General features: G+C 42.8%; 1 protein-coding gene across 2 annotated transcripts in view; it reads right to left on the reverse strand.

Annotated features, from left to right (window-relative positions):
• LOC121319200 (engulfment and cell motility protein 2) overlaps positions 1–13,784 on the reverse strand; it is a 57,819-nt gene that overhangs the window by 15,924 nt on the left and 28,111 nt on the right. The window contains exons 4-11 of one of the 2 annotated variants that reach the window (XM_041256398.1): positions 13,103–13,143; positions 9,971–10,043; positions 9,575–9,625; positions 7,547–7,716; positions 6,317–6,416; positions 2,181–2,332; positions 1,657–1,735; positions 287–322 (exon numbers count right to left, since the gene is read on the reverse strand). In XM_041256398.1, coding sequence (XP_041112332.1) covers positions 287–322; positions 1,657–1,735; positions 2,181–2,332; positions 6,317–6,416; positions 7,547–7,716; positions 9,575–9,625; positions 9,971–10,043; positions 13,103–13,143 — 702 coding nt within the window. The remainder of the gene's footprint in view (positions 1–286; positions 323–1,656; positions 1,736–2,180; positions 2,333–6,316; positions 6,417–7,546; positions 7,717–9,574; positions 9,626–9,970; positions 10,044–13,102; positions 13,144–13,784) is intronic. The other variant, XM_041256399.1, reaches the window with a different exon arrangement.

Consider the following 13,784-nt stretch of genomic DNA (forward strand, 5'->3'; position numbering starts at 1 on the left):
GCTCCAGATGAGAGCTACCGACCCCTGGAGGACAAAGGCCAGCCCGGCAGGTGACACACAAGCCCACGCTGGTGGCTGGCCAGTAGGGTCCACTGTAGCCCGGTGAGGAGAAACAGTCCCAGCTGGTTTTGCCTCCCTAACCCGTGGCAGCACCACAGCCGATGCATTCCCCAATGAAAATCAGCAGCTTGGCACAGCCAGGAACCAGGTAACAGCTCCTTTTCAAAGCGTATGGTGCTCAATGAGCGTACAGCAGAAGAGTGGTGAATGGAGAAAGGCTACTTACAGTCAGCGGCAGGTCTAGGGGGTTAGTGTGCTCCTCCTGCATGTGTTGGGTATGCGGTGCAGAGACAGGGTTAGTCCGGAGGGCAGGACAGCAATGGAAACAGAGAATGCACACTTATACACAAGCACAGTGATGCACACACCCTGCAATGCAATGTGAAGCTGACAGAGCCAGTAACAACAAGACTACACTGCCAGGATTTCATACCAGCTGGGAAGCAAGCAGCCTGGAAAGAAAGAACTGCTGCAGCACAGAACCGGAACTTCAAGACACACTGTGTGCAGGGTGGGTTTAAAACCATTCTAAGAGTAAGCAGCTCCAATGCCTTTCGGATTGCTTTTCTTACATTCCCCTTGCTGTTGTGCGGTGTTTGCAATCGTTCGGAGTGGTTCAGTGTTCTCTGAATCTGCTTCGACCTGCCTTTGAGCTTGCCTGTAGAATCCTAAGTGCTGGGACTCCTCCTTCATTCTGTTCAAATTGAAAGGTCACATGATTTGAATGGAAGGAGGAAGGATTCTCTAGACAAGCTCACAACAAGCAGACTGATAGAAAAATGAGAACTCCGAACTAGTTAGTCAGTGCAAACATAAACTAGAAATGAAAATGTGTATGAGAATGACATGTGAAGCGGCTTAATCTTTAAAGAAGTACAAAGCAATGCTCTAAAAAAAAAAAGTGTTACTATTAACCTTTGTTAACATTACTAGCCCCCCTTTTACTATGCTTTATGTGCAAAATGTTTCACTGCGGAAAAATGATTACATCCTGGCTAAGACAACTGGACTGTGTTTCAACCCTGGAAGCAGCAGACTGGTCTTTGAGATGCCTGCACATTCCACTCTGCAGTGTAACATACAAACCAAACCACCGTCAACAGGACTAGAGGATGCAGTGATACTAGTGCTGGCAGGAGGGAAGACAATGGATTTTAATCCATGCTTTGCACTACTTTACTAGGGCCACCATCTATGTGGGGATGTTTTTGGTCCATAAACTAACAGTGATGAAAACAACACAGAATTAGTGGTATAATGACTCATTGCACATCATACCAGACACAGTAAAAAAAAACATTACATTTGAAGCAATGTTTATTATTTATGTCTTCATAATAGTTTTAGTGCAACAGTATACTCTTCTAGCATAATCCGTGTACACGCAGAGACACAGACACGCAGAGACAGAAACACACAGGACCACGTTAAGCCAGAGACACACAGACCTCCCCCCCCCCCCCCCCCCCCCCCCCCCCCCCCCTCTCCCCCCCCCCCCCCCCCCCCCCCCCCTCCCCCCCCCCCCCCCCCCCCCCCCCCCCCCCTTTCCCCCCCACCCCCCCCCCCCCCCCCCCCCCCCAGTGGCAGTGCACTGACCTGTCTCCTGTCTTCTGGTGCTTTGAGGAAGAGTGCGTTGATGAGTGCGATGGCGTAGGTCTGAATTTCCTGGTTTGAGCTGCAATTCCACACAGAGTTACCAAACACAGCCGCTGCTAACAGTAATACTTTCAGTACAAGGTAATGCAAGCATTGCTTCACACTTTTAGAAGATAGGGGAATTATATTACTAGTTTGGTATAACTGCAAGTACCACCAATAACTACAAAAACACTAAGCTGTGCTACATTTAGAAATACTTCAGTTCACTTAAATGTTTAGCATGGCATTTTTGCCCAGTGTTTTTGCAGTTTTCCCATGTTACACTATGTATTTACCATAGCTAACCCTGGTTTGCTGTGTTTATTAATATGCTTGATCAAACCTTGCTATTCTTTACAATGTTTACCAATGGTTTCCCATGCTTTATTATACGTTGCTATACTTTTACTAGGTAACCTTTTATAAAGGGCTATTACCCTGTTTGGGGGCAATACCCCTTTCAATGAAACAGCAATGCTCACACTTGGAGGTGTCCGATGAGCTGGCCGACTGTGATCTCGTGCGCCACTCTCTGGTAAAGGCACTGACTGTTCAGCACCATGCTCTCCAGGATAGCCAGCGAGCGCTGCAGGATCGACACGTCCACCATGGGCTGGTTCACATAGCCAGCGATCTGACAGACAGAGAGGGGTGAGGATAGGCACTGTCACCATGGGCTGACACGGTCAGTCTGCAAAACTCTAATAAGCAGGAGCACATTAACTAAAAGCTCCATCGCCTTCACACTCCCCCAGTCTAGGCACATAGCAAGCCCAGAGTCGAGGACCCCAGAGAGTGGGAGGACTGGTAGGGTACCACGACGTCACAAATATGCGAAGGGGTTATATATAGCCTTGCATGTTAAAAGCTTAACTTTAAATTCTAGATTGCACTGCCGACCAGTGAACTGATGCCAAGGTGGGGAGAGGTATGGGTGTTTATGTACAGTAGAAAGGCATTCAAATTACGGCATTACTTCAACAATAAAACATACAACTCTGCACCAGCAGGGAGAGGGTTACAGTTTCTGAACGCTGGCCTCTATGCAGATACTGGGAGGAGAGCAGCAGTAGGTCTACAGGAAAGGCCCTGGATGATCTAAAGCACAAGATTTGTTTTCTTCGACTGCAGTTTGCCAGGTTTTGATTCCATGTGGGTGTTCCTCTTGCATCTGGTTTATTTCTCTTTAATAGTTATTTTTCCACAGAAGTCGAATGAGACCTATGCTGTCAGGTCCCTCCATCAAAGATTCCTGTCCACCACAAAGACACTGGGTGAGAGGCTGTACAGTTAGACACTTAGCATTTCACCAAGTGCTATCAGCTTAATACGCTCAATGACAAATGTTATGATTAGAAATCGTTCTCAGTGTCGTCAAATTTGAAGACATTGACAAAAACTTCCACTCTAAACGTTTGTCACTGAATTTATTACGTTTCGTTTAGTGTTTCAATATCATTTAGTTTTAGTTCCTTCTCAAAACCTACTCACTGTTCAGTTTTGTTTTGGAGGCCATTTGATAATGTTCTGTTTGAGAGCCTTCAATTCACTATAGGAATTACTAGCAGTTACCTAAAATCTGTCCTCAAAAGTTTGTGTCATCCACAGCCTCCTTTGTTTTCAGCAGAATCACTTTGCTCCATTTTCTTCGGTTGGTTAAAACTGTTAAATCTGGAATGTTCTTGAATTCTGTCTAACTTTACAGCCTCTTTTTTTAGTGTTGCTTCGCTACTCGCTTTTGCCTTCATTGTGAAAGAATCTCTTTTATAATGAGAAAAAGACTGAACAGTGAGATTCACAGGTGCTTCCAGACTTCTGACACAGCTGTGTATTTACTACAGCTTAAAAGATTAGAAGTTACAAATGATTTATAGCAAGGCTAGGGGTGGAGATTGTATTGTCCATGTTTCCTCACTCAGACCCTTTACTTACTAAATACCCTGGTATCTTTGAATAGATAACTGTCTCCTCTTTAACCCTTTCCAGTCCAATGTTGGACCCTGTCCGACATCATCAAAAAGGCCTCATTCACAGGTCCCTAGTCAGTTTTTTCTCTAAACAAAACAGAGAAAAGCTTTCAATGGCCGACAGAAGCCGTAGAAAAATAATGGAAGCGGATCTGAGCAAAATGCATCGTCCCTTCAGCACAGACATAACACAGACATAAACAACCAAGAGAGCTGCTTCCACACCCAGCAGTCAAAGAAAACTGTGGACATTCGCCAAGGTTTTTGAGATGTTCTAGGAATAAAATAATGACTTGGATTGCATTATTGAGGAGTCTGGTGATAAATCGAGTGATAAGGACATGATTGCTCAGTACGTACGACTCAGAAGAGGTATGTGATAAATACAGCGAGCAAGGGGTGGGTCAGGGCTGGAGATGCGGTGCTGAGTGTCATGGTGATATGCTGTGCCTTTTAAACCTGCTTTACTGTGAATAAAATGACTTTTAAAACAGTGCTTGTAAAATAAACTGGACTGGACAAGCCTGACAGAAGCAGAATAAATGGACCGCAAAGGGTTACAAATATGATAAATATTTTAATAAGCAAGACATCTCACGAGTAGAAGGGTACCCTGAAATATTCTGAAATATTCCCCTTTTTCTAGGAAAGCAGCACAACTGTGGATGAGGAGTGTGTTGCAGGATCACTTCAGACTACCTGCTCACTAAATCTCTTGCTATCCCTGAACAGATCATCGTCTCCTCTTTAAATATATGCACAGGATTTTAATGAACCGTCTGTCCCACAGTTGCAGTGGTACCTCAAATATGATGCACTTACTACCAATGTAGAATGACTGGGTATGAAAAATAGGTTTCTGGCTAAAGGCTTTAAAGGACAATGCTTCATTGAATGCTGTACCAGTCTTGGCAGTCACAATTCAGCACATTTCTTTTGGGGGTAAAATGAAGAGGAAATGTCATTAACAGAAAAATATTTGGAATGTAGTTTTGTTTGCTTTTCTTTCTTTTTACATTTATTCAACCACTCTGGAAAGCAAAACTACATATTTTATTTTGCAACTGGGGTTTTATTGAGCGTGCCCTTTCTTTCCTGTTCCCCAGATCTGCACTGATATGAAATGATTTCTAGGTGAAGCAGGGTTAATGCTTTCATTGTGTGTGAACACAGAGCTGTGTGTTTGTGCCACAGCGGCTCTCTTCCTGTTCTGAGCACATAGCCTCTCCATTATTCATCAAAGAGTGAGAGCTGCAAGTCCTCAGCACCTGCAGAGCTGAGGGGATATGAGCACACCCTGTCTATAATATGCTGCTCTTACACTGCATTACAATATAATTCATTATACAAGGACAACTGTATTTTCCATTGAGACAGATTTAAAACCTTTTTCAACGCAAGTTGGTAACTAGGCAACTGGCACAGTAACCATTTTAAATCGAAACATTACCGAGGGGGTGGGGGGGATTAAAATGGAGCCACTTTGTTTGATATTGATTACAAAACTATAACCATAATACATAAAAGGAGGCATGATCAATGATACAGACCATGGCAAGAGTTGTATTGCATGTGGGAATTACAGGGTTAAAAGCAGTAGGGAACACGCAAGTGTGTGCTACATGTCTAGTTTTAATTTCTTGCCCAGAAAGAGTGTCCTGCAGGCTCGGGCACTTCCTGCTTGCTGCTGGGGGTTAAGTGGCCTGTGGGACCTGCAGGAATCTGTGGGGGCTGTGAGCTGCCCCTCCCCTCTCTTCACGCTCTCTGAAAACAAGCACAGCATTGCCCCCCTGACAGACGGAGGCCCAAAGGCTTTTCAAGCCTGCATTCATTTGCTGGGTTGCTAGGCGACTGCAACCCCTCTCAGGCTGCGTTCCTGTAACTAGGCCGGGATCAAGGTTCACACAGACTGTGGGAAAGCAAGCGGCTGCCAAAAACACTTCCGACCTAAAATCTGAGGACAGACCACCGCGGTGGAGAACTCAGACAGAAAGGAGGTTTGTGTGTGTGTGTGTGTGTGTGTGTGTGTGTGTTAACTTCTTGGAATGGTTGACTTGAAATCTTTTGTTTTGCTTGGTGATTCACAGCATATTTGAGATATTATCTCACCCATTTTTTAGGTGTCCAGGGCAGGGTAGCAACCTCCCCACAGAGCTTGAGAGCTTGATTTAAAATAAATACATTGGAAACATTTCACATATGTTGCACACTTGCATGTACATGTGCCTTTGATTACAGATATTACACTTCTAAATCAATTTTACCCGTTTTATCATCAAATCTGGATGTCCAATTATGAAGTGACAGGACTTTTGATCTATAGGAAATGTTGTATAGTTTTTGCTTGTGGACTATTGGGGTCTTTCTGTATTAGTGCTTGCACTACTGTACCAGTACTGGCCCTGTGAGCACAAAGTGAATAAACTGAAATGAACTAAGCTAAACCCAATTGTTTATTAACTGCCAAACCTAAGCAACAGATTTTTACAAAGTTAACCAGCAGGGGTTGCTGTAGAGCTGGAAGGTGAATTGGGCCCAGCCTATTTTCCTCCCTGACATACAGGAGCAGCGCCCCCCGGTGGGCTCCCAGTAGGGACGAGATTGGAACCCATGCAGTCCCAGCGGCAGAGCCCTGTGTGAACCCATCTCACCTGCTTGATGAAGGGCACAGACAGCAGTTCCCAGGACACAATCCCGTGGTCCATCAGCTCCAGGAAAGCAGTCAGAGTGAAGGCCAGCATCTCCCCGAAACTGCAACAAGCCAATCAAAACACGCCACTGAGAATCACAGGCATCCATCTGCGCCTACAATGAACAGCTTGGGGCTTTTTTAGAAGCTACGACAGGACAAAACTGTTTCTAGGGATTCAAATAAAATCCTCTTCTTCCTTTGTTTAAATAAGATTTAGAACAAGTTAATACAGGTGTCAATCTTCAGCTTATTACTTACTTAGCCCTTAGCCCAAGTATTTTTTTATTTTTATTTATATTGCAATACTTTTAGTAAGGACAGTAATTCATGACATCTAATTAATGCACACTGAATAATGCTAAATTTATAAACAGCGAAGGAAACGTAATAAATACAATGAGAAACATTTTGACATTAAGTGTTTTTCTTCTAACACATTTAATTTATTAAGATTCTTTTAGTAAATGTAATTCACGAACTAAGCACAGTGTGCAATCTGACCATTTCATTTTGCCAGCCAGGTAGGCACAGATAAGAGAAACATGGAGCAACAGATCCCAGAGCTATTCCAATTCCAAGAACCCTAAAATAAAGTGACGGATCAGTGAAAAAGCAATAAAAATAACACTGAAAGCTACTTATAGCTCAAGGGATGTTAGTAGTAGACTACATTTTGTACACAAATGAAATCTCTGTGTAAACAGTGAACACATTGCAGTCTACGGGGGCAATGCAACCCAAATGTCACGATTTACATGGCAATATGCAGGTTGCGATATAACGTGATTACTTAACAATGGGTATTGTTAAAAGACACTTACTGTTCATTCAAGAAGCATCTTTCTGCAGAAAGCTATACTGTGTTATCACAACACACAGGACACATGCCTCTATCACAATGAGACACAGCGCGTGCAGATTCTCCTATACACAACGAGACACAGCACGTGCAGATTCTCCTATACAAAACGAGACACAGCGCGTGCAGATTCTCCTATACACAACGAGACACAGCGCGTGCAGATTCTCCTATACACAACGAGACACAGCGCGTGCAGATTCTCCTATACATGAGACACAGCGCGTGCAGATTCTCCTATAGACAACGAGACACAGCGCGTGCAGATTCTCAGATAAGCAAAAACACAGCGCGTGGAGATTCTCCAATACACAATGAATAGTCACCCACTTGGTGCCACTCTCCACCAGTCTTGCCAGCACAGTGATGCCCTCCATGTTGATGAACTCGGTGGCGAAGGTGATGTCAGCCGACAGCTTGGCCAGTTCCTTCAAAGCCTCCAAGCGGGCATCGATCCCGTGGGACTGTACCCTCTCGAGGAGCTGGCGGGCAGCACGGCCCTGCAGGGGGGGAGCGAGGGGTATGAATACATGCTCTGCCTGTCTCATTGTTCCCTGTTTACTGTAGATATCATGGTAGACCTGCAGGACTATTGCATAAGCAGTAGCAAGCAGCGCTCCTGATATGAATTATGCATGATATTTAAATTGAATGCATAACAAATGCACAGTTTTGCTGCACAGCTTGAGTTCACATGTTGTCAAGCTTCTTATACTTACATGGTTCCCAGCATCTCAATGGTCAATTGTGAATATACTGAATACAGTAACTAGAGGACAGATCACAGAAATGTCTGGAAGGCTAATTGTAGCATGTCTGGGAATTGTCAAAAGCATGTGACCAACAATGTAATTAAAAAAATAAAAAAAAATATGGTTGAATCTATTCACTTGCAATATGTGTTTCTGACTGGTGAATAAGAGACTGGAATCTGGATTCTGGATTCTTTATAAATATATAGTATGTGCATGCAGGCCTTTTGTTAAGTATATTCCATCGCAAGCATTGGCATAAAAAAAAAAATCTGATTCTGTGTTTATTTGCTTCGCAGCCATATTGTATGTGGTCAATAAAGCAAATAAGAATAATTGTTATATTCATGGTAAAGCCACAGTTTTGTACAGTAGTTCAAAGAAGCATTACAGTTAAAATGTAAGGCTGTAATTAATGCACACCCCATAAATTCGCATTATTTGCATTTGTTGAAAGTACTCATGACTTCAAGGGCGTGTGGCAGTTTGCTCACCCAAAACACATTTTACTCACTTAGTGTCTGAATTGGAGAGTAAATTACTAAATGACCCAAAACCTTCCCTGGGGCGCTCGTTGCAGCACAGTGTCACAACACACAGTGACACACCATTAATGGCCCTGTTTCTGAAGCATTTTCACTTTAGTTCTGGTTTTCGAAAAGCACAGAGAAGCAATGCGAAGCACAGTGAGGTAAAGCATAGTTAAAAAAGATGGCAAAACGGGTGAAAATATCATAATGCACAGTGTCACCAAGGGAAAGGCAGGGGTACACTTTTAGAAGGGTACTTCCTCGATCTTTTCCAACGTATAACAAAGTATACAAAATATTGTGCAGCATGGCAGCTTTAAAATAACAAATTCAGCAAAAACATCATTAATTATTAAAATAGGGTTGTGTTTTTCGGCTGTGAGTCTACAGAGGGTAACATTAAACATGCAGCTTCCTCTCTTGTGTCAGACAGATTAAAAGCCTTACATCTCAGCCTTAGAAAATATGCACTTCAGCTCTGTAACTAAACTGAAGGGACAGGGGTTTGCTATGCTGTATAAAGCACTTGGCCGATACATGCCAGGTCACTGATTTTAACCATATTTCAGAGGGCACAGAAGATTATTGCACTAGCTCGCTAGTCGAACCAATGACTCAAGAATGCTATTGCCATTTAAATTTACACTGTTGGTGGGAGCTTTAAAATTAGAGCCATGGCTACCATATATACCATGATCTATATCCACTGTACCCACATGGAAATATATATGTTTGCCAGGCAGGCATGTTCTTCCCAGTTCCCTATTCTATAGATATTTCTCCTGTCTCTTGACTTTTTAAGCAGGTAAAGCATATTTAAGCTGTCACAACATACTTGGTTTCCTGTCCAAGTTCACTTCCTGTGCAGCACACATTAGCAGCCCCAGTGTTAAATGTGGGTGTGGTCCAGATGGGACCCTAATGCCTGCTGCACAGGAAGTGAACTTGAACATTTATGTTTACGCTCAAACTTACAGCGTTGGACAAATGGGAGTCAAGGTAAAACACCGGAAAACAAGGAAATATGCAAAGGAGAGGAAAGAAAGGGTGTTTGTTGAACGTGAAAGTGGACTCACAGGAGATATTGCCAAGCGTAGGATGGTTCCATTCTTGATCTCACTGCGAGACTGAAAAACAAATTCACAGCAGTGTCACGGAGTGGAGGAGACTTTCTGAAGAGCAGTTTCTGTCCCCTTGGGAGAGGCAAACTCAATTACTGTGACACCACAAAATATTTACACGGTTACTTAACTGACCTTAAAGGACACATTGCACTAAAAGTGTAGCTCTGTAAGACAAACTACCCCCAGTCTATTTTGCTCTCAACCCTACAGGAGCACAAAGGCCAATGTAGCACTCGCTGTGGGTACCAAGCCAGGATCAGCAACTCTACGCAACCTGGATTCAGACTAGCCAGCTCCTGATCGCATGAATCATCCTACTGCTGTGGGAAAAAAGCAAAAAAAACTTACCAACTCTGTGATGTACAACTGCGGGCCGTCAGCATAGCGCAGGGCAAACTGCTCGGAACCAGACAGGGACCAACTACAAAAAACACAAACAGAATGACACTGAAATAAACCCTGTTTTTACCAAACAGCACCCTTATAACAATATGTAGTGTTCTTCTGCCCTGTGTTTCCAGTATGGCACAGTTCAGTACATATATATTGAAATATACAGGCGCTGTAATGCATTGTGGCGATGATTGGGCATGACTAAGGTTACAACTTTGTTACGGAAATCGTGACTAGGTGCTTTTGATTAGGCGTTTAATTGAATTCCTTTAAAAAATGTGGTATGTCATGCACTGAAAATAAAAATATGTATCTGTAAATGGTTTGGTTGATGCACGCAGCATTTGTGTGTAGCTATGCAGGTCAGCAAGTAAGAGAAGCAAGCATGTCAATCGGGGACACGTAAAATGCTAAATAAATTGTGAGTGAGCTGTTTTCTGTAAAGACAGAACAAAAAATGCATCAGAGAACAGGTTTACTGACTTACAAAGGCTTTCTTTACAACATGCTGCTTGTTTCAGAATCGTGGAAAACTATTAAATCCTATTACAGCACTTCTGTGGCAGATGAATGCGATATGTCAGGCGCAGACAGCTAAAAGCTGTGCAGCTTCACTATTTGCAGTACAGGACGCATTGTGTCGAAGCCCTTTTTACTGCTCAAAGTGATCGCAGCTGTTGTTCATACTTTAAATACAGACTGCATTCGCGTAATTGGATATGTTTACATTTAGGAAGATGTGCGGAACTGTACCTCTATACAAGAGGATTAAAAAAAATCAAAAGTGACGTCTTCGGTACATCTGTCCGCTCAACCAACAGAGAAACTGAAAGGGAGAATTTCAAACACTATTCAGAGAGATGCGGGTATGTGATAGTGAGAGATATTTTAGGTATTTTAGAATGATGGATAAAAGGTTTGACCCCTCTGTTAAGGCTGTACGCCTTTACAAAAAAGACGCATGTCACAAGCAGCGTTGCCAAGTCTCACAAGAGAAAAAAAAATGCTGAAGGCACACAACAGGAAAATGCCTGTTTACTTCGCCGTGTGGCAAGGCGGCTTGCAGAGCATGTGTACTCAATTTACCTGAAGGGATGTAAACAAACTGATTTGTCAACCAGGCCTCCTTTTGGAAATACAGTAAACCAACACTAAGAAATTATATTAGCAGAAATCTTCAACATAATTGCAGGACACTTTTTTTTTTTTTTTTTTTTAATTACTACTACTTTCTATGGTGAGATAGTAGTCTGTATCTGTCTCGATATTGTAAAGGTGCTTTTAAACATAGCAGTTGAGATGTTCACGGCTCCTTTTTTCAATGTTTGTTGGTTCCCTAAATAGAATCCGGATGCAATAAAAGGCCATTACAAGTACTGGCAGTCTAAAACTATTACTGTACTGTTACTGTGTTTTCTCATAGTGCAGTCAAACAAAATGAAGTACTTCTACTGGATTCAGTACAGCTAAAAGGGCTCTAGCTAAATACTTCCATACATCTTTCCTTTTATTGTCTATAGGCTAGGACTAACATGTTACAGAAATGTTACAGCTACACTAAGTTAAGACAGCACTAAGTTAAGACAGCTTTCAGGTAGTCTAGGTCAGTGGTTCTCAGCCCATATGTTTTCATTCCAACTGAGTTCTCAATTACTTAATTGAGTTTAATAAGACACACCTGAGCTTGTTACCTGTACACTGGGGCTAATGAAGTTAATAGCAAAACCTGGAATGGGTTCAAACTGCCATGGAGTGTGAGTCTTATTTCCATCTCTGAAAAGCTGAATTCATAAACACTACAGCAAAGAAAGAGACACTCTTCTGTACAGTGAATGCACTGGCTTCTTCATGTAATATCTTATCGATTCAGTGATTTAAAAACTCTACTGTTACATGAACAAATGCAAACATGGTCATTTTTGCTACCCAGCCATTTCAAGTTTGTTTGAATATTAAAATATCTGTCCCAGTGAGACTTCCCCTTTAAATGAAGGGCATTTTTCAGCACAACTTCGTTCCAAAAATAAAAATTCCTATTCAATAACCACAGCATGGGAAATTCACTTTAAAAGGGAGAGTTTTAGGACTCCTGCAATGTAACCTCCGGCCACTGTGAGAAAGCGGAGGCCAGCAGGAACACAGTCTGGCAGGCAGGCAGACAGAGCCTCTGCAATCAGAGTGTTTATGTAACCAACACACACAGCGCCTGGGACAGCTTCCATCTGGCAGCCATTAGCATGCTTTCACTGTAAGACAATGGTGGGGGGGGGGGGCAGAGCTGCTTTTGATAGCCGCGCTGCTGCAACGGGGAGCCTTGAAAGGGAATGTAATCAGGGCTGATGAAAACCTCCATTGACGGTATGAAGTGTGTCTGTCTGCATGTCACGCTACGTGCTTTTTAATACTTTAGAGTGCGTAATTATTTTACCTCTGATATCTTCCGCTGTTTAAAATGTCCAATTACATAATCCTCACCCCAGCAATTCCCCACAGATGCTCAGGAGACCTGAAGGTCAGTGGGCGTCCTCTGATCCCACGACCAAGCCAACTGCCTCTTTACAACTCAGGACCTCAAGGTTGGATGTCAGCGAGCTACTGGCCTCTGGAGGACAAAGGCAAGCCCACTTAAGATCATCAGGCACCTGGCCAGTAGGGTGCGCTGTAGCACGATAAATAGAAACTGTCCTGGTTGGTTTTGTCTCCCTAACCCATAGGAGTGCCAGAGTCAATGTGACACTTCCTCTGGAATGGCACAGCCAAGACCTGGCTGTATGACACACCCTGCACACCACACTGCCATGCTTTTTCAATCCTGTCCTGAACACTCCCTCCTGAAAGGCAGACCTGGGCCTCTCTGAAGCAGAGACTGTGCTGCTTCTTCTATCATGTTGATTATACAGAGGTCCAGTTGAGACCAAGCTAATTAACTATCCTTTTAACCTTAGTTTTTTTTTTTTTTAAGAAGTTCATTTAGTTATGCAGTACCATTAATCACAAAATGAAAAACTTCCATTTGCCTTCTGTGCACAGAAATTCACAAGGCAGCAGACCTTGTTTGCATTCTAGTTTGTTAATAAGGTTCCTTACCCATCGCAGACCTCCCTGATGATCGAGGAGAGGGGCTTTTTCTGTGAACAAATCAAACAAATACATCTACTTTAATACTGTGTCCCTGGCTGAAGATTACATCTGCCGCAGCAGCAGGGTATAACAGCAGACAGAAATGTGTGTGTGTGTGTGCGTTATGTGCCTGTACCTCTGTGTGATGCGTGTTTGTCTGTGTGTGTGTGCGTGCATGTGCATGTGCATGCAAATATTCAATAGATGCATTTATGAGAAGAAACACATGGTTTTAGTCTGTTTAACACACTGAAGTACTGATGCAGGTTCACTTCACAGCTTTGTATGGTTTGCATTCACAAAGAACACAAGCAGACAAGCTGTTTTTCCAGCTGGCCCTGAATATTACTTTACTAATTATTTGTAATGATTTCCTCCTTTTTTGTTTTGTTTTTGTTTTATAACAAACACTTATGAATTCCCAGGAACTTGTATATAAAATAAAGTTTACTCTTTGTATATGGCAGTCGGCCCCTCACACAAACCCTAATTCTGGTACTTGATGCACAAACAGTGTTCAAGACGGTTCAGGGAAACCCCACAAAAACCTAAATAAAACAAACCCTTTATATCTGGCATCCTACATTTAAACAGTACTGTAGTTATTGAAGCAAGTACAATAGAAATGCCAATAGAAAATAGTCAGGGG

The sequence above is a fragment of the Polyodon spathula genome, chromosome 8, assembly GCF_017654505.1.
Source record: "Polyodon spathula isolate WHYD16114869_AA chromosome 8, ASM1765450v1, whole genome shotgun sequence".
Lineage (NCBI taxonomy): Eukaryota > Metazoa > Chordata > Actinopteri > Acipenseriformes > Polyodontidae > Polyodon > Polyodon spathula.